This window comes from Nannospalax galili, unplaced genomic scaffold (genome assembly GCF_000622305.1).
Source record: "Nannospalax galili isolate Female #2095 unplaced genomic scaffold, S.galili_v1.0 scaffold8, whole genome shotgun sequence".
Taxonomy (NCBI): domain Eukaryota; kingdom Metazoa; phylum Chordata; class Mammalia; order Rodentia; family Spalacidae; genus Nannospalax; species Nannospalax galili.
In genome coordinates, this window is record NW_008358318.1 from 1377657 (window position 1) to 1398607 (window position 20951).

Genomic DNA, 20951 nt, shown 5'->3' on the forward strand with positions numbered 1-20951 from the left:
AAAAAACTCAAAACTGTGAGGCATTTCCTCCTGGGAATATTATGGTTCTTGACAATGAGTTTTGGGTCACATTTGTAATGATGATAACTAATGTTTATGTATTGTTATCTCTATATCAGACAGATGTGTCTATTACATAATTTCTCATTTACTCCTCACAAAAGCCTTCTGAAGTACTATTAACATTAACTAACATATTCAAACTAAAATCCAAACCTAGCTGTCAGATCTGGGTAATTAAACAAACACATTCCCAGCCCCTACCCTGGGCTTCTGCAAAATCTAGTGGCAAGGCCTAATTTGTATATTTAACAGGTACCCCAACTGATTCATCTGTTGTTTATTTTTGTTTGGAAATCCTGCTGGAATTAGCACACTAAGTTTTGGATTAAATCCATCTTTGTAGGTGAGCATAAAAATTCAAGCAACATGCCAAGCATGGTGACATAGGCTTTTAATTCCAGTACTGGGGAGGCAGAGGCAGGTGGATTTCTGAGTTCAAGGCCAGCCTAAGGTACTTAGTGAGACTCTTGTCTCCAAAAAAGAAAAGAAAAAATAGCAAACAACAGTTAAGAGACATTTTTTTGTGGATAAAATTAGTTCACAGTTACTAGCATCTGATTTGCAAATGATCTTCTGAAACACAAGTCAAGGATTTACTCAAAATAAGCTCTTATCAGTGGATCTGCATTACAAAGATTAGCAGAGTTGGCACTTTTTTTGTATTAGAATGACCCATTGCTATCTGACTGGCACAGAATAGGGCACTGCAGATGGACATATTGTTTTGTAAAGGACTGTTGTTTCTTCATACCAGATCAGCACTTTGCAGTCTATTTAATAAAAAATTATATAACACAAAACAGCTTCCTCATCTCCTGTCTCTAGTCCCTCTCTCCCCTTTTTGACTAAATGCCATCTATATAATCTCTTCTCATACCTTTAATATAAATATTTGCAAACATTCAAAACAGAAATGTAATATTTTGCTTATTTTGATGTTTAATAGAATGGTATACTTTTCATGTTATCTGAAACTGATATTCAGATAACATTTAAACTTACAAAATTAAAACTTGCCAGCAACCAACTCATACCAGGATAAAGACAGCTTCTTAAATGGTGTGTTTTCTTAGTGTGCTTATCATTCAGATCATGTAAGGAACTGCGGCAAAGAGGCAGTTCTAGCTCATTTCAGCCCGAGGACACACAAAAGAGTAAAAGTACTACATAGAAAAGAAAGTGAGTGTTGAGCACAGAGCTGAGTACCATGCCACCACCTGTCACTGTTGTTGCACTCATATTTATGCTGGGATGTGGAGTCACATTGGATTCCAAGGTAGTCTTGGAAGTCAGTTCTGAAGTCTTTGTCCCAGGATTGAGGCTGCTCCTAAGATGTGTCATGGTTGCAGTACTTAGGTTTATTTTGGAGTGTGGGCTCATGGTGGAAATTGAATTCATCCCAGGACTTTCTGTAGAATATGAGGACGTTGGGGTTGAAATTGTTGCGGAAATAGATGCATACATGAGCAGCAGGGTGGTGGTGAGTGCAGGCTTGACCATCATTTTCTTTTGCTTTAACAGAATTATAAAAGTTTAGTACTTAGATCACAAGCAAAGCATATATCTTTAATTGTGTTTATTTAGTACACTCATGTATTGTATATGGGCTTTTTAAATTGTTTATTAATGAACAAATAACAAGCTTCCCTTCTAATTATCTCCTGATAGAAGACCTGTTTTCTATCTAGGATCACCAACTTCTGGAATAAGCATTCTAAATACTGTAATGAGCTTAATTTCGTTTCCTGTTGTGTAAATAAAAAGTTAAGCATGAAGCATTTTGATAAAATAAGAATGGGGGCTTGAGGTTAGTGTATACCAGCAAAGGATAAGATAGTTCTGGAGAGCAGAGTAATGAAATCAGTAATGAAAACAAATGACATTTTCTTCTCTAGATTTCTGTGGCTTTTAATCAGTTTAAAGTTTAAGTTTAGACACAAATTAGAATATTATTTTTAAATATTTGTATAAAAAACTAAAAGAGATTAAACCAAATAATGTCTCAAGTGCTGGGATTTTCTTCATTGTACCCTGTTTAGGGATGGGAGGGGAGCAACTAGCTTTTAGAGTATTTCATAGATTTTTTTTTTCCAAAGGAGATTTCAAAATGATCGAAATCAGCCCCTTCATTATACAGCTGGGCCTACACCAAGGGCGTTACTTCCCTGGGATGAGATCTAAAAATGACCAGAGCTAGAGCTTGAGTCTGAATCTTAGTCCAGTGTTATTTAGTAGATGAAGATGGTAGACATAGCATGTCCATATGCCAAAAGTTTAGTGGCACACCGTTTTTACAGTTAAGCTAGTTTTCTTCTAGGCTATATTAAAATAATAACGGCTTGCCACATCTGTGATAATTCAATAAACCCCTGCTTGGCAGATTAAATTAGTAATTTTTTAGCTTAAAGCTCAAACTTTAATTTGGGACTATGTACAAGAAGTTGCATTTCACTCTAGTAAATAATTGAGAAAATTTCAAATCTATATTACCTTTTGATTTGGGGGATTTTCTGTTTGGAAGGTTGAGAATTCAGCCTTTCTCTAGGGTCCTGGAGAATGTGATTCTGATAAGGATCTGGCTTCTCACTCACAAAGTGCTATTTAATATAGCCAGCAAGTAAGTCACATGCTCTAAACCTCACCTGTCATTTGCTCTTTGAAGTATCCAGATGAAAGATTTCCAAACATCTAATGTAAACAGGCAGTCTTTGGCAGGGATTAAGGAATTCAAATGAAGTCTCTGTAAAATCTGTTCACTTAAAGAATTCAGTGAGTGCCTCACTATAGTCTTCTTATCTGTATGTATACCTTAATTTCTTCGCTAGATTGACTCTTTAGTTGAATATACTGTTTTGCCTTGTGATCATCATGATTTTAAATCAAGTAAGCATGGTGAATTTGTTTTCCTCCTCACAGGCATCTGTGTATATACTATATAGGATAGTTTCTCTCCATGAATATTTTGAAGTTTTAAAAATAATTTGGGAATTTTGCATTCTAGTTATTTGAACATTGGGAAATAAATTAGCCTCTTAGATACATTAAACTGTCTTCATATGAAACTTTAAGAATTACACATGAAAGTGATACTTTCATACTAAGTTTATGAAGGTTTGCTTTTCAAAAAAATGTATTAAGCCACCTATCTGATGATGTTAGGTGAATTCTTTAAAGGAACTAAAAATATTTTATTTGTTATTATTTATTTATTTTGTGTGTATGAGTGTATTGCCTGCATGTATGTAAGTGCATCTGTGTCAGGCAGTGCCCATGGAGGTCAGAAGAGGATGTCGAATCCCCTAGAACTGGAGTTATGGATGGGTATTAGCCACCATGTGGGTGCTGGGAATCAAACCTGTGTCCTCTGCAACCGCTGACCCATCTTTCCAGCTCTCTTTAAAGGAATTTTATGTTTTGTTGAATCCTTTTCCTTGATAATCAGTATACAAGGAAATTGGGCTATATTGTGCTAACTTCTGCCGTTACTTTGGTAAGCAAAGTACAGCAAGGGTGAACAACGGTGTTGATACATAAGGGAATCACTGCCTAAGTGGCAGAAGAGCAAGTCAGTACATGTCCTCACTTGGTTTACTTTCCTTCCCTGAATGAGTAGACAAATGCTTGCTAAATCTTACGTAGTCGTATGCTAGCCTCATTTAACTAGAGGTCAGTGTGGTCATGCACAAGAAGTGAACAAAAGAAGTGTCTTGGCAACCAGAGGAAACACTATAACTCCGACTGTTGAGATAATGTCCAGGAATTGGTATTGTGCTTTACCTACTGGCTTGCTCTTTCTGAGGACTTCCTTTGGGGAATATCATTGATAATGATCATAGTAATATTTTGGCCTAGAGCTGACTATGGGCCCACTAATTCTATTTTTCTAATCCTGACCTTTTGAATTTATATAACTCTTGAGTTGGGGGTCTCACTGTGTGTCCCAGGCTGACTTGAACTCACTATCCTCTTGTTTCAACCTCTAGAGTGCTGAGATAATAGGTGCATCCCAGCATGCCTTGTTCAACAGCTCTTTATGTGTTTCCAGCAACCCAGTCTCATCCAGCCCTATGGCTAGCTCTCTAGCCTTGGGCTTCTCCTTATCTTCTTTCTCTCATTGATCTCAGTGTTCTTAAGCAAACAAACAAACAAAAAAACATTTGCCATTATCCAGCTTGAAAGACCTCCACATTGTTACCCTTTCCAAAGTGTTTCCCTTCCCTGTTCAGAATGTATTCTATCAAGGCCTAACTCTAATGTCTGTACTGTCTTTTTTGTGTGAACCTTGCGTAATTCTGCAGTGAAGAATCAGTCGTTTTAGGACATTATACTTTTCAGGTTCTGCTTTTCTTTCATTGTATTCTGGCTTTCTTGTGATCAGGTGCTCCTCTAATTCTATGTATTCCTTCCACCTTCTAACATGGTGAGCGATTGTAAAGGACGGGAGACAATAAACACTGGAGTCCATTGAAAACCTTCCATTCCTTCAATTCTATCAACTGATATCATTAGTGATGTCTAAAATAGTAGATATTTGGACTTTTGAAATTTTCTCTATCATAAATATAAATTTGAAAGCCATAGGCCTAAATGTAAAATCCACTTCTACTTTCTGGCTCTCTTTGGATCACTGGCTTCTGTTGGGTCATTTGCATGTTCATCTCTGACAACCTAAAGTTGAATTAATAGAGCTGTTTAGCACCCATATTACTTTGAACACTTTTTCTGGGTTGGTGTGAGATTTTTTTTTTTTTTTTTTTTTTTTTCTATGTGGTTTTTGCACCCCATTTTTTTTTAAAACTTTTTTTGGGGTTTGTGGGAGTTTTTTTTTTTTTTTTTTTTTTTGCTCTTAACAGTCTTTGTTTGTTACACTCAGTGTGATATTAATATTTCACTATAGAAATATTGGTGATACTAATTTTCAGAAGCCATCCTGGCTTTCAGTGAAGTATTATATAGTTCTCTACTGCAAGACATGGACTTAGTATATTCTTGCTTCTTGCCATCCTTTCGTACATATGACTATACACCACTCCTAGCAGCCTTGTAGGTGGTACCTTGTACCTGGGTTCTGGTCATGTGAGTTGTATAACGTGTCTGCGTGGTTGATTTCTATTCACATTAGACAGAGTAGGCAACGACAGACCAAAGGAATAATTCCATCCTAATCCGATGAGTGAACTAAGTTTATAGTGTTATAGGAGCATGGGTGACTCAGTCTGCAGTATCATCAAAAAGCTCCACTCCACGCCATTGGTGGCAACTCTTGAAGCTTCACCCCTGGGGTCTCCTTCCCCCAGCAACTGTTTTTCCCTTGTACATCCTTGAGGCAGGGATGAACTTTCTCTCCCTCCACATGAAAATGGTGATTGGTTCAATCTCATGAGGGTCTCAGGGGTTGATCATCACTGCTCTGATTACAGCTGTGATCAAATACAACTCAGAAGACACAGCAAATGTATATCATGTCCAGGTCTGGTGCTTCACTTTGCACCACTTCTCTGCTTCAAAGTGTCCTGAGTGGTCATTTTGATGGTGGACAAAAAAGAAGGACAACATGGTATATAATAAAAAATTATATGAGACAATTTAATTTTAAAGAAATCTGGGGACCAGGAGACTCCCTGTTCTGTAGAACAAAGAGTCCTCAATTTTCAACTTCCAAAGTTTTTATTCCCAGGTTTGAGGTGCTCTAAACAGGTATTCAGAAACAGAAGATAGGCAGACCAAAGGACATTTTTCTACAGGGGCTCAAGAAACCATTGGCAACAAGGTATAGAGCAGATATTCACACAGCAGCGTAAATAAGGTATAGTTTTCTGTCTAATCTAAACATCAGGGACACACTTCAGAACCTGTGACTGCATACATACCTGTCTGGCTCTGCCATCATTGGTACCTTTGGCTGGTGGTGATATTGCACATTATGCCAAGTGTGCTTTCGGCACAGTTCATAGGGCAGTGGTCTCCAATACTTCTCCACTCCTGCTTTCTTCTCTCAATGCCTACTAGAAAGAGAAGATTCAGTGGAGGGCATCTCTAACACCCTACATGATGGTGAAGCACTAGATGACATTATAGAGGTGAGAAATAAACTTGTGTTGTCATAGTTAGTGGTATTTGGGGTTATTTATAACCGAAACCAGTCTGTGCTAACCTATGTGCCAGATATCTTGTTACTCTATTTTCCATCCTGCTCGCTCTCTCTCTGAGAGGCTGGCCTGTATAGAGGATTTTATTGGACTTTTTCTCATCTCTGAATTTCAGTTGGCCCATAGGGAATACAAGCAGAAGGCTGAGGGAAGAGAGTGTAGGTGGGGAATGTGTTCTCAGTTGCCCTGCCTTCAGGGTCACTATGGTCTGGCTGTATTTCTTCATGAGATTATGGATTTGGTGGGCAATCCTCTCTGTGTGTCTGCTTTGGGATCACTGCTCTACTTTAAGTGTACTATCTCCATTTTTAAAAAAAATTTCCTTAAACCTTGTTGTATTAGTCACTTTTCTGTTGCTGTGATAGAAGCACCATGACCAAGGGAACTTATAAAAGGAAGACTTTATGTAGCTTACAGCTCTAAAGGGGCAAGAGTCCATCATGGTGGGGAGGCATGGCGGCAGAGGTGACTGAGCTAAGCTCTCACATCTTCAAGCAGGCACAGGGCAACTGGAGATCCAGCAAGGCTTAAGAACTCTCTAAGCCCACCCCAGTGATATGCTTCTTCCAGCATGGCCACACCTTCTAAGACCTCCCAAAACAGTACCACCAACTGAGGACAAAATATCCAAATACTTGGAACCTATGGGGGACATTCCATTCAAAACCAGCACACCTGTCTTACTCTTTATATGAAATCTCTTGGGTCCTAGTTTGAGTATGCTGTTTGTTTCCTGCTAGAACTCTAACTGCTTCAAAAAGTTTATATACTGTACCTTCTTCCTAAAGCCTGGACTGTTCTGAATTCAGAAATGTACCTTGCTCCAAGGATTTCAAATAGGCATTATAGATCTATATACCAACTTTATAAATTTATTGTATTAATTGGATGATTTCTATGGAATTTATTAGAATGCCCAGCACGTGGGTAGCCACTGTTGATACAAGAATCTGATAAATCTAAATTTCTTTGTATTTAGAGCTGAGGTTTAGGGACTTGTAAACAATAATAAGGACAGTATCTTTCCATACTTGAATTATTTTCAGTCCTGTCCACATACCTTTTTGAGATAGGATCTCACTATGTAGCCCTGGCTAGCCTGGAATTCTGCGTAGACCAGGCTGGCCTTGAACTCAGAGTTCTACCTGCCTCTGTCTCCCAAGTGCTGGAATTATAGGTGTGCACCACCTTGCCTGACCTCAATTGGCCTGTTTTTAAGATATTTCCAGTACTATCTGTTAGCCTTCACATATTGATTATTCTATAACCCTTTAAAAATGGAGAAAACTAATTAATTATGTTAGTGGTCATTAATTATATTTATAATTTTTTTGAGACTTTCAATTTGCAGTTTTAATGATGCACTAGAAACAATTTAGGTCTAACATTTCCCTTCTGTAATTTTCCCTTCTGTAGCCTTGTGGGAATTTTGTCTCTTGAGAAAGACACTTGGATTCTTTTTTGAGTGACACATGTACATACACTCTCTTGGAATGGAGGCATCCTTTTTCAAAAATTCTAGTAACTCGAGTATTTGCCATGACTGTGCTTTTTACTACATTTGTACTTGATGTCCCTTTTAAGTAGAACTTCTAATGTGTGGGGTTTTTGTTTGTTTTTTTGGTCTTTTTTGAGACAGGGTCTCCCTATAGCCCCAGCTGACCTAGAACTCCCTATGTAGACCATGCCAACCTTGAACTCATAGATTGGCCTGCCTCTGCTTCCTGAGTACTCGAACTAAATGTACACGCCACCGCGCGTGGCGAACTTCTAGTGCTTTAAAATGAACTTGTATATGTTTAGTTATTCTAAAAGCAGTTCAGGTTTTCAGAATTACAATTTTTATCATGCCACAAGTGCATTGTTGTTTGGTTTTGGTTGTTTGGGTTTTATCTTTGGTTGGATTTTTGAGAAAAGGTCTTACTCTAGCCAGGCCAACCTGGAATTACAGTGTGTATCACTATTTCCAGCTTATAAGTAGGCTTCTATTTACATTTAAAATTAAACATTTATTGGATGTTGTGGTGCACACCTTTAATCCCAGCAGTCAGGAGGTAGAGTTAGGAGGATCTCTGTGAAATTAAGGCCAGCTTGATCTACATAGCAAATTCCAGCCCCAAAATTGAACACTTAAAACATGTTGGTAATATATAGCACTAACAAGTGACTTTCCAGTATTATTATTATTATTATTATTATTATTATTATTTTAGCAATTTTGTGTGTATGAGTGTTTTGCCTGCATGTCATGTACCTTATGCATGCAGTACAGACAGAGGCTAGAAGAAGATGTTGGAGCCTCTGGAATTGGAGTTACAGATGCTTGTTAGTGAGTCCTTTGTAAGAGCCATCTCTCCAGCCCCTGTTTCTTTTAAACAAATGATTTAGAAGCTTCCTGAGGTGTGGATGTGCAACTATACAAAAAGGCAGATTAGGTTTTATCCTGAGTAACTTTTAGATTTATACTTAGACCATCAGTCTCTTATATAGACAAGCACCATCTTTGTTTTAGAAAGCTAATAAAGGAAAGTGATACCTCTTCAAGTTAAAAGTATATATCTTGGTCTAGGTATATCTCAGCCAGCAGAGGGCTTGCCTGACACACACAAAGCAAGTTTGAGGCCCACCATGTATGAGCCTCTATCTCAAAAACAAAACAAGCAAGCAAAAAAAAAAAAAGCACAAACCAGATGTTTAAGTACAAGTGCCATCTTCAAGCAAGTCTATCTCGTTAATGGTTTAGTACTATAAGTTTGTGTCTAAGTTTTGCTTTATGTGACTTATTTTTCATAACCAATAAAAACTGACTTAATTTTTTATCATCTTGCTAAAAGACTTTCAAGAAGCCATATAAACCAGGGATGGTAGATACATAACCCCTATTCCAGGAGTAAGTCTTATTAGAATCATGAGCACAGGAGCAAGTACGGAATGAGAGGAACTGGGGGCCTAGGTCAGCGCAGCAGTCTTTCCCTTCTCTGGTGCCCTAGAAAGTCAAGCAGGCAGGCCTGCTAGTACCACATTGGAAGAGCTCTCCTGATCTGATCCCCCATGCCTGTCTAGTTGGAGCTGGGGAACAGCTAGACCAGAGATTGGGATCAGAGTTCAAGCTGCCTGAATTTTTAAAAGATGCTCTCTTTCCTCCTGTTTCCTTCTCTTAAATAATTGTACCTACATCTCTCTTGAGCTTTAAGTAAAAGTTAATGTCCGTTTTACTGTGTATATTTAATGAATTAATAAGTTTTGTTGATTCTGCTTCAGAAAAAATTTGTACCGTACCTTCATTCTCAAGACTCATTTGGCATCTGTATCCACTCTCTTATCTTGGGTTGATGAGCTCTTGCTTTTTGAATAACAAAACAAAACAAACCCTGAAGGACCAGATAGTAAGTAGAAGAACTTTTGCTAGCTTGCAGAATGCTGCCAGCTCTGTTGATCTCTGCTCTAGGCCACTGCCTTGTCCCCGAATCTTCTACATTTCTGCCCGTATGATCTTTATGGCCACAGCCGTGTACTTCAGGTAGAACATCTTATCTACTCCTGTTAACTGAGATTTATGTGTAAGGTATTCATTTGTCACTTTTGAGATTTTTGCCATTTCTCCATAGGTATCTATACTATTATTGTCTCAATTTCTGTTGACTTTTCTTTAGAGGAAGATTTATGTTATATATGTAAAACAATAAACAAAAAGTAATGATCAAGACAGGCTCACCAAGGCTCTGTGAGTTTGAGGTCAGCCTGATCTACACAGCAAGTTCCAGGCCAGCCAGAGCTACATAGTTGAGTTCTTGTCTCAAAAAAAAAAAAAAAAGTTGGGACTGGAGAGATGGCTCAGCGGTTAAGAACACTGATTGTTCTTGCAGAAGACCTGGGTTTGAATCCCAGCACCCACATGGCAGCTAACAGCTGTCCTTAACTCCAGTTCCTGGGGATCCGACAGCCTCTTCTGTCCTCCATGGGCATTGCATGACATTGGTGCACTTACCTACATTCAGGCAATACACTCATATACATAAAATAAAAATAATAAAATATTTTTTAAGTTAGATTTTAATGTAGAACCATTAAATGCCTATTTCACATTACTACCCAGTCATATATCTACCATACTTCTGAAGCACCTGTGATTTATAAACTTTTTGTTTTTTAGCATCCCATAAAGTTCCTTCATAGTCTATTGTACTATTGATTTAACTTGCAAGATTGCTCAACTAAAGCAGAATATTAAGCTATTCTGGTTAGAGACTACATGCTGGCCTTATAGTCTAGAAGTCTGATGATGTTGATTCCTAGTAAATGTGTGTGAGCATGTGAGGCTATTTTCAGGAAAAGTATGTTGATATGCTGTGGAAGGTATCATCAGGCCATGTGTCAAGAAGACTAGAGACTAGCAAGATCACAGAGTCTGCCCAGGAAGCATAGAATACCAAATGCACATTCTATATATTCCCTCCACTGTAGTGTCATTAATTCAATTTTCCATTAATTTTAGTTGGTCTATTTTAATTTAAAGCTAGTCAGCATAGTACATAGAAACATCTATAAAAGACTACACCACACTTGACACTAAGTGCCTTACCTTGTGCTCTAGCTACCTGGATCACCTCACCAGTCCTGTTCTGCCTGCCCTGGTACCTTGCTTTGCCATCGTCTACTTTTGACTCAAGACCCATCTCAATAACCTGACTGAATTTTCTAGACAAGATGGTTTTTGGTTTTTTGTTTGCTTGTTTGTTTGTTTTTACCTCAATTAAGGCTTGTATACATATGAGTCACATATAAAATTCATTCATTTACAATTACAATTTCATGAATTTTAGAATAGGTAGAATTGTACATTCATCACTGCTAGCCAATTTTAAAGTTTTTTTCATCACTCCCAAATAAACCTTAAAGCTATTAGCAGCCACTCCTCTTCCTCCTTCTCCCTAGCACCTGATAACCACTAATCTGCTTTCTGTCTATGGATTGCATATTGTAGATATTTCACATAAATGAATCATATGGTATGTACGCTTTTGTGACTTCATTTGCATAATATTTTCTTCTTTTTTTTTTTTCTTTTTTTGGTCTTTTAAAGACAAGGTCTCCCTGTAGCCCCACCTGTCCTGGAACTCACTATGTAGACCAGGCTGGCCTTGAACTCACAGAGATCCACCTGCCTCTGCCTCCCAAATGCTGGGATTAAAGGCGTTCGTCACCACACCTGGCTGCATAATATTTTCAGGGTTCATCTGTGTTACAAAATATATGAGACCACTTCTTTTTATATCTGATTAATATCCCATTGTATAAATATCACATTTTACTTTTCCTTTCTTCTGGTAATGAGTGTTTTTTCTACTTTTTGGTCATTGTAAATAATGTTGCTGTAAACATTTGTATGTATGTATGTGGGGGGGGGTCTGCGTTTTCAGTTTTCTAGATCTATATCTAGTTGTGGAATTATTGAAACATATGGCAACTTGAACTTTAACCTTTGAGTACCTAGCAAACTGTTTTCCAAAATCGATACGTCATTTTATTTTTCCACTTAGTATATAAAAGTTCTAGTTTCTTCACATCCTTACCAAATGTTTGATATTGTGTTGTCTAAAAAAATTATGAGAAACCCCTTTTCCACTAAACCGTAGTGGATTCTATTATTTTTACAATGACCATATTGGAATATAATTTTTCTGTTTGTACCCCAGACATTTAACTCCCAGGTCTTAGATATCTGTATGTGGATACACATATGGTGTTTCATAGGACACTTAACATATAAAATTAGATTTTGTTTGTTTTGTTTAATTTTTCAGACACGTCTTACATTATAATCCAGGCTGACCTTGGAATCAGGATCCTGCCTTTGTCTCCTAAGTACTAGGATTATGGATGTGTGCCACCATGTCTAGTCTAACCTAAGTTTTTATTGGTGTATGTATACAGTTATTCGGTGATCTTATTAGGACTTGTCTACTTCCATTGTAGATACACATGATTATAGTTTGAAGAAAGAATATTTGATTTAATATTAGTACTTAGAAAACTTGAGTTTTCAAGACCAGCCAGCCTGGTCAACTTATTGAGAGCCCTCATCTTAAAAAAATAAAAAAACTTAAGAAGCAAACAAAAACAAAGAGAAATAAATCAACAGACTCAGTGTTTTGAAATGAACTGAAAGAGTTTTTGTTTTTCTTTTGTGTTTTTGTGACCAGGTCTACTGTGTAGACCAGACTGGCCTCCATCTCACAGAGATCCACCTGCCTCTGCTTCCCAAGTGCTGGGATCAAAGATGTGCACCACCATGCCTGCCCCACAAGAGTTCTTGAATGGTTCTGTTTTCTATAATACTTGGATGTGGAAGTAGAGTTGTGGCTGGGATTACTTAACGTTGCATTTCTCTACAAAGATGCTGTAGTGATAATTACATATTGGATTACCTGCCTGACATATACAAAAGAAGTAGGTTAGTGGTCACAATTTAATCCCTTGCTCTATAAAGACAGGTCTTTGAATCAACTGTATTATAACTGTTTTAGTACATGCAGTTCTTCAAAGTAAGTGATCCTGAAAGTACTTATATGGTTTATTAAACAGTTGATTAAAAATTTAAAGCAAACATATAAGAATAAACACATCCAAATAAATGTTCCCAACAGAAGAGTCCCTAGAAATGATGTACTTCAGACCATGAGTGCTATCACAGTCTAAAGCACATTCTTTCACACATGGTAGGAAAATACTCATACTTTAAAATGCTTTGGTTTTTAAAAAGACAAAATGTCAAGTTTAATATTGCAGTTAAAACTGTAAAATGAGATTTTGTTGTTTTTCAGTATAACTTATAAACTGATTCTTAGTAGTTTTTCAAAGACAGGCCCTAAAAATAATTTTAGTTATGGTATTCTTGGAATATCATGACTTGACTGCTTTGATTAAATATACAGACATTTTGGTGTAGCAGATGATATTTATATTTAAAGTTAAAATCAGTTTCTAGTAATTTTAGAAATAATATATGAATATATTTTTACTAGCTTTAAGTGACTCCTTAGTTCTCTGTTTTAATTACTATGTTTTAGAGAAACTTTAGCTTTTACAATGTATCTCTAAGTTCATAATTCATGGCATATAATTTGCTTGTAGAATTTAAAGTCAAAGAAAAGATTCATATCTTTCATGAAAGCAAGAGGGCTGTTGTGGTAGTGTACACCTGTAATCCCAGCACTCTGGAGGCTAAAGCAGAGTAAAATCATGAGATCAAGGCCAACATACACTAAATAGCAAGCTCCTGCCCTAGCCGAGTAACAAACAACAAAAACTAGATTTAAAATGAAATTGTAGAAAAGCCGTATCATGGCTGGTCGTGGTGGTGCTTGCCTTTTGTCTTTTGTCTCAGCACTAGGGAGGCAGAGGCAGGCGGGTCTCTGTGAGTTCGAGGTCAGCCTGGTCTACATAGTGAGTTCCAGGACAGCTGGGGCTATAGGGAGACCAAAAAAAAAAGGAAAAAAAAAAGAAAAAGAAAAGCCACATTATGAGGAAATATGAAGAAATAGAAGAAATTGTTTTTTAAACAGTTACTTTCCTTGATTATCACTGGTATGAGGAAATACCACTGAATAATGGCTGCACAACAGAACTGGTAAATGGCTATGTGCCAGATAGTCTTATACTTTGTAGTAGCTCAGATGATAGTGGTCACTGAGGCTTTGGTTGGCAAATAAATGATAGCTTTCCTGGTGGTTATTGTGGTATATGGCATCTTTGTTTTCCCTTACTAATGGTTTGGTGTCTCCCCTCCTGCCCCCACTTGATGAAAAGCCATTAAATCTTCGCTTTTTTTTGTTGTTGTTGTTGAGGCAAGCATTTGTCAGTCGTTCAAAACTCCTTTGGCCTTCAAATACATTCATTGTCTTTGAACTGTGACTATGGGCAACAAAATAACACAGTAACAGTTCCTGGTATGATTAACGCATCAGATTTATTGGTTCTTTACCTTGCAGTATTCGTGTAGAATATTGAGGTAGCTTTTTAGAAATACTTTGCTGGTAATTCATAAATCGTATTTTGGGGCCAGGGAGGTGGCTCAGTGAATAAAAGCACTTGCTGCTCAAGCCTGACAACCTGAGTTCAGAGCCCACTGGACACAGTGGTATGTATCTTTTGTCCCAGCATTCCTAGGGTGAGATGGGAGATGGAGACAAAAGAATCTCCTAGAAGCCCATTGGGCAGGTAGGCTGGAGTGTGCAGCACAGCATTGGACAGCTGTGAGACCCTGTCTCAAACAAGGCAGAAGTGAGGACCAACACCTGAGGTTACTTTCTGATGTCCACACAGGCTCACATGCACATCATCACACACAAATAAAATTTTTAAAGATTAAGTCGTATTTTTCACAAGATAAATAATGAATGAGTTGTCTTAATTGTAACTGAAGAGGGTAGATACATAGGAAATTATATGCCATTATGAGTTCAGTCATTTCTCTTTCTACTCTTATTAATGACCCATGATTTCTTATACATTAAAATGTTTATGTAGGATCTAGAGAGATGGCTCAGCAGTTAAGAGCACTGGCTGCTCTTGCAGAGGACCCAGGTTTGGTTCCCAGCACCCACAGGGCAGGTAGCAACCATCTGTAACTGCAGTTCCAGGGGGATCTGATGCCCTCTTCTGGCCTCTGTGGGCATTGCACTACATGAGTACACTTAAATATATGCAGGCAAAACACTCATACACATAAAATAAAAATAAATTCAAGTTTTTAAAATGTTTTATGGCCTCTACAAAGTGTTTAATATATTTGATTTAACCCATTCCAATGTGTGTGCATGCACAGGTGTGTGCAGATGTACACAGTTGTGCATGTGTGTGGAAAGGCTAGAGCTTGATGTCAGGTCTTGTCATGTATCACTCTACACCTTGGGTTTTGAAACAGGGTCATTCTCTGACCTGAAGTTCCCTGATTTTGCCAGACTCACTGGCTGGAAAAGTCCCAGGATCCTCCTGTCTCCACCTCCCAGGCTGTGATTACAAAGTGCGGCCACGCCTGGCTTCTTACACAGGTGCTGGGGAGTCTGAACTCAGATCCTCATGACTGCACAGAAAGCACTTGACTGACTGAACCATCTCCCCAGCCCCTAACCCATTCCTTAAAACACTCTTGTGGAATATATTCTTAACTATTTTTTTAAAAATCAGAACACAGTTGACAAGACTATAAAATTTTAGATGACAAAACTTAGTCATGCTCTTTCTATTAAACTACATGTACATGAAGAAGCTCTCACATCTCAGGCCAAGAATTCTGATGAGGATGAATAGGTATGCTCACCCCACCTTTCTCACCTATTTCCTAATGATGCTTAAGGAACTATTGATAGTTTAACCAAAATGCAATTTCTTAGAAGCTGAACTTCTTAAAGACCTCACTTTGCACCACAGTTTTCAGTGTGTGAAACAAATAAACCTGCTTAACATATTAACACTCTGAGGTGACATTTGCTTTCACTCCCTGACTGACTTCATTCAAGCAGCTTGCTATACTAAATTGCTCACAGTGTTTCAGAATTAATAATAATTAGTAATTATCTGGAACTGGCTCCAATGCAATGCCTACCCAAACTAGTTTCTTATATAAAACTAGTGCCTAAACTTTCGTTCTTTTTTTTTTTTTTCCTTTTGAGATGGGTGGTCTTGCTAAGTTACCCAGGATGACTTTGAACTTGAAATCTTCCTGTCTTAGCCTCCTAAATAGCAGATATAATAAGCATGTGCCACCACACTAACACAACTTGGCTTCTTAACTTCCTTGAGTCCCTCTTAGGAAGTTGATTTGTCCTAAATGGAAGAAACATCTACTCTAGAGTAAAGCTTGGCTTGTTGTAAGTAGGTCATTGTCAATGCACTAGTCACATCTTTGATTTCTGCTTATTCTGTTTAGTTAGAAATTCAGATAGAGCTACTCAGTAGAAGAAGTGGGAGGAAATGACATCTAAATGAAATACAAAGGATGACTAGAGTTAGCAGTGTAAGAGGAGGCACACAGCATCCCTGAAAGCTTGTTGGCAAAAGAGAGCATGGTGAATTGAGAGACAGAAGTTTAGTTTGCCTGAACTACGGAATGTGAACATGCCGGACATTTTTAAGATGATACTGTAAAGGAGAGAAAGCCAGTCTGAACTTAGAGCTATGTTCTGAAGTAAGGAAATTATTGAATGTTTGATTTGTTATTTACAAGTCTTGTTTAGTGAGATTCATTGGGGGTACAATCCTGCCCACAGTTGGCCGTGCAGAGTTGAATTCAGTTCATTCGGTGCATATGAGCGGTGAGGGTCTGTTTGGGCTTCCCTGTGCTCTTTATGGTGTTAACCTGATGGGTGTGTTTGGTTCGTCCTCATTCTTCACAGGTGAATTATAATTTTTGTTCTATCTTAATCTTGCCTCTTCTCGTTTTCCTTGTTTTTCTATTCAACCCAGATCCCTTGGACAGACATTCTAGTTAACAGGTGTGTTCAACTAGCATCCCAAACACATGCACTCCAGGATAGCTATGAATATAGCCCAACCCCCAAATCCTAACTTACTTAAAACATTAGATTTGTTTGTTTTTAAGTCCTACTGCATGGTTCTCAAGTGTGAGCTTTATAGATGACAACATCCTGCAGCACTCTCTAATGTAGCGCACACTGCTGTTAGTTCTTTCCCTAGATCCTTTGCAGTGTTGAAAGACAAGGCAGAAAGACCTATGTTTGGTATACAGCATTAACATTTGGGGATATTTCATTCACTGTATTTATACAGAATTCTATAGCATGTATGTTTATATCCTATAAGTTTTGCTTATCTTTCTAATATACATATTTTCCACATTTCAAACTTCAAAAAAAATCTTCGTAAATATTATATTGATGACAGAGTTATTTTGATTAGTGGGTCATAATTTACTTATCCTAACAGTAAATACAGCGTTGGGGTTTTTTGTTTGTTTCTTTTTGTTTGTTTGTTTTGTCTTTTTGAGACAGGGTCTCCCTGTAGCCCCAGATGGCCTAGAACTCACTATGTAGACCAGGCTGGCTTTGAATTTACAGAGATCTGCCTCCCGAGTGCTGGGATTAAAGGCATGCGCCACCACACCCGGTTTATTTCCATGATTCTTGACATTAGGAAGAATACTGTGATTTACCTAGTGTTTTAGGTAAAGATTAAAATATTTTAGGGTTCAAAAGAATTGTGTCAGTATGTGAATATAGCCCTTGCATTATCTTCTTCAGAACTGATTTTATTCCATAATTTTTAAAAATGCTTGTTTTAATAGTAGGAAACAGCATTAGATTTTTATTGTTTCTCAGTCATGTGGTTGTCCATATTCCCGTATATGTAGTAATTACTATGTTTCCTGTGTTGTAAACATTCTTTTTCATGTCGTTTGTCCAGATACCCATTGATAATTTTATTTATTTTTTGAGATAGGGTCTCTCTGTAGCCTCAACTGGCCTGGAACTCACTACATAGACCAGGTAGGCCCCAGTCTCACAGATACCTACTTGCCTCCCTCCTCTCCCCACCAAGTGCTGGGACTAAAGGCATGTGCCGCCACATCAGGTGAAATTTTATTTATTTGTTTGTTCGTTTGTTTGTTTATTTATTTGTTTGTTTGTTTCTTTTTTTGAGAGAGAGTCCCCCTGGAACTCCAGCTGTCCTGGAACTCACAGGTAGGCCACCTGCCTCTGCCTCCCAAGTGCTGGGATTAAAGGCATGTGCCACCACGCCCAGCTGAAATTTTATTATTTTTAAGATTAGTAGTACTTTATAGTATTCTGGTGGAGTATTTTTATCAGCTTTGTTGTCTCAACATAAAGAAATTTGAAGGTTTGTATTAACAAATTTATTGTCAATTTCTTTATGATATTTTTCTTATTCTAATTTGAGAAAAATAGTCTTCTGCCCAGAGGTTTATAAATATTTTTAAATTTTCCTGCTAATTTTGTAATTACTTTTTCAGCTCACACACTAACATGTATGTATAAGATGAATTGAACATTAAATTGAACTGTCTCCCAATTGTCCCTGTACTGTTCATTGACTCTTTCCTTATCCCTTTGAGTTCTGATCCCCACCCCCCACCCCCTCCCAAAGTTAGCATCATTGAAGAAATTAGTGCCAAGTGCTGTTTAAATGCCTTATGTATGTCATCTCATTTTCTTCTCACAGCTCTACCTCTGAGGAGCTAGAGACACAGAGCTATTTTGCTAATGTTACACAGCTAATAAAAGCTTTGTTGGCTGAGTGTGGGTGTGCATTCCTTGAAATCTTAGCATTCAGGAGGCTGAGGCAGAAGTATTGGGGATTTGAGGCCAGCCTCAGCTACATACTGAGGCCCTGTCTCAAAACACATATCCCAGGCCAGTGAGATGGCTCAGCCGCCAATCCTGATGCCCTGAGTTTGATCACTTGAACCCACTGTGGTGGAAGGTGAGAACTGACTCCTAAAAGCTGTCTTCCGAACTCCACGGGAGTGCCATCATGTATGTGTGCACACAAGCATTAAATAAATAAAAAAAACAAACAAACAGTAAAGCAATCTCCCCCCCCCCCCGATTGTGGCACATACCTTTGATCCTAACTCTTGGGAGGCAGAGGCAAGTGGATCTCTGTGAGTTCAAGGCCAGCCTGGTCTATATAACAAGTTTCAGGCTTACTACATTGTAAGTCCTTGTGTCAAAAAAAAAAAACCAAAAAACAACCCACAACAAAATCACATACACATTATCATACACATTCACAAATAGAAAAAGGTTGTCATATGTGGATTTCCTATGTATACTGTGTGGTAATTGTAACTTATTATTTCTATGTTACGGCTGTCTTAGTATGTATGTGTCTGTGTGAACATGTGCTGAGCACATAATCTGCTATTAAGCTGTGCCCCAGCTACCTCCTTTCTCTTTTGCCACTGCTTTTCTGTCTTTATGATTAATACTAAGATTAGGTAATGTGTCTTGGCTTTCTATTTTTGCCTGTTTATTTTTCCAAATGGCCTAAGTATTTTATGTCCTATTTCAAAAAAGATTCTCATTGAAGTATAATTTGCTAATGCCTGAATTATACTGTCAGTAATTGCAACTTTATGACTGTCAATATGTGTTTCTTATACATAGCCTTGGATATGTTCCAGATGCCAACTAAATTTTGTAGAGTGAGAGAATTAATGAATGAATGAAGAGATGTTAGTTTACCACTTCCATCATGTCTTGTTCATCCCTTACATTAATGGTTTTTTGGTTTTTCTCCATTTAGTCCTACGAATTTTGTGTGAATGTTATTTCTTGACATTGTGTTTTTTTCATATAATTTTAAAATTATTTTTGCTAGTATATAAAGAAATCATTAATAGTTCTACATTTATTATTTAGTTTCTCAAAGTGTCCCCAAGGAATCTTTTGGATAGACAATTATTTCATCTGTTAATAATAATTTGGTTTCTTATTTTCTTATAATATTATCTGTTATTTCTGTATTTTTTTCTGGAATGTCTCAAATGATTTATTATATGTGGATGTAGGTGCATCACAGCACACACACAGAGGTTGGAGAACAACTCTGTAGAATCAGTTCTCCCCGTGTACCTTCACATGTCTTCCAGGGATCAAACTTCAGTTGCCAGACTAGCTCAACAAGTGCATCTTCTCGGCCCTCCAAATGATGCTTTAAAGGATGAGTACTGCTGGGCATCGCTAATTTTGTTGTGCAGTTAGATTTGCAATTGCCTATCCTCTTCAGGAGAGGTCCACATAGCTATTGCAAGCAAATCTTTTTTTCTCTCTCTTTTTTTTTCCCTCCCTTTAAAAGTCAAACCAGGCTGGAACTATAGTTCAGTAGTGGAGTGCTTGTCTAGTACATGTAAAGCCCTAAGTTCAGTTCCCAGCACCAAATAAATAAATAAGAAACCAACCAAACAAAACTTTACTTTTCACCAGCATGATCTGAGTTGGTGGTTTCTCATTCATCCGTATCATGCCTTATCTAGTTCTTAATGTATATTTTATAAGGTATAATCCTTATGAAAGCTTTCAGGCAGTCTCTTCCCAGACGTTTTTTAGTGTCAGTTAAGATGCTTCATTGCATCATTATGAAAGATTATTCAATGGCACATATGAGTTGCCAAGACTCTGTGAAGCCTTTATGTGAATTATGTTATTTAATCCTCAGGAAAAACAAACACTATTCTGTTTTAGTATTTCATTTATTATTTTTATTTTTTGAGTGTTTTATTATCTGTATGTACATAAGTGCACCCATGTTGTGCAATGCCTGTGGAGGTCAGAAGAGAGCATTGGATCCCTTGGAACTGAAGTTACAGATGGCTGTTAGCTGCCATGTGGATGCTGGAAATTGAACCCCTGCAAGAGCAGCTAGTGCTCTTAACCTCTAAGCCATCTCTTCAGCCCCATAAACAGTATTTTTTTTAACCCATTTCATAGATGGGGAGAATTAAATTAGAGCAATAAAGCCATTTGTTGATTGTACAGCTAAGAAGTGGCAGAGGCACCGGGCATGGTAGTGCACACCTTTTAGTCCCAGGACTCAGGAGGTGGGGCAGGCGGATCTCTGAGAGATGGAGCCAGCCTAGTCTACATAGTGAGTACCAGGCCAGCTGGAGCTACAGGGAGACCCTGTCTCAAAAAACAAACAAACAAACAAACAAACCAACAAAAAGTGGCAGGTTGTGTGTATGTGTAATAGATACTC

General features: G+C 37.8%; 1 protein-coding gene across 6 annotated transcripts in view; it reads left to right on the forward strand.

Annotated features, from left to right (window-relative positions):
- The window catches only part of Nf1 (neurofibromin 1), a 314026-nt gene that overhangs the window by 185621 nt on the left and 107454 nt on the right, over positions 1-20951 (forward strand). The window contains exon 37 of one of the 6 annotated variants that reach the window (XM_029557901.1): positions 17673-17707. The exons of the other annotated variants lie outside the window; for them this stretch is intronic. Coding sequence (XP_029413761.1) covers positions 17673-17685 — 13 coding nt within the window. The 3' untranslated portion in view covers positions 17686-17707. Of the gene's footprint in view, positions 1-17672; positions 17708-20951 lie in introns of those variants that run through there. 6 annotated transcript variants of the gene reach the window in all.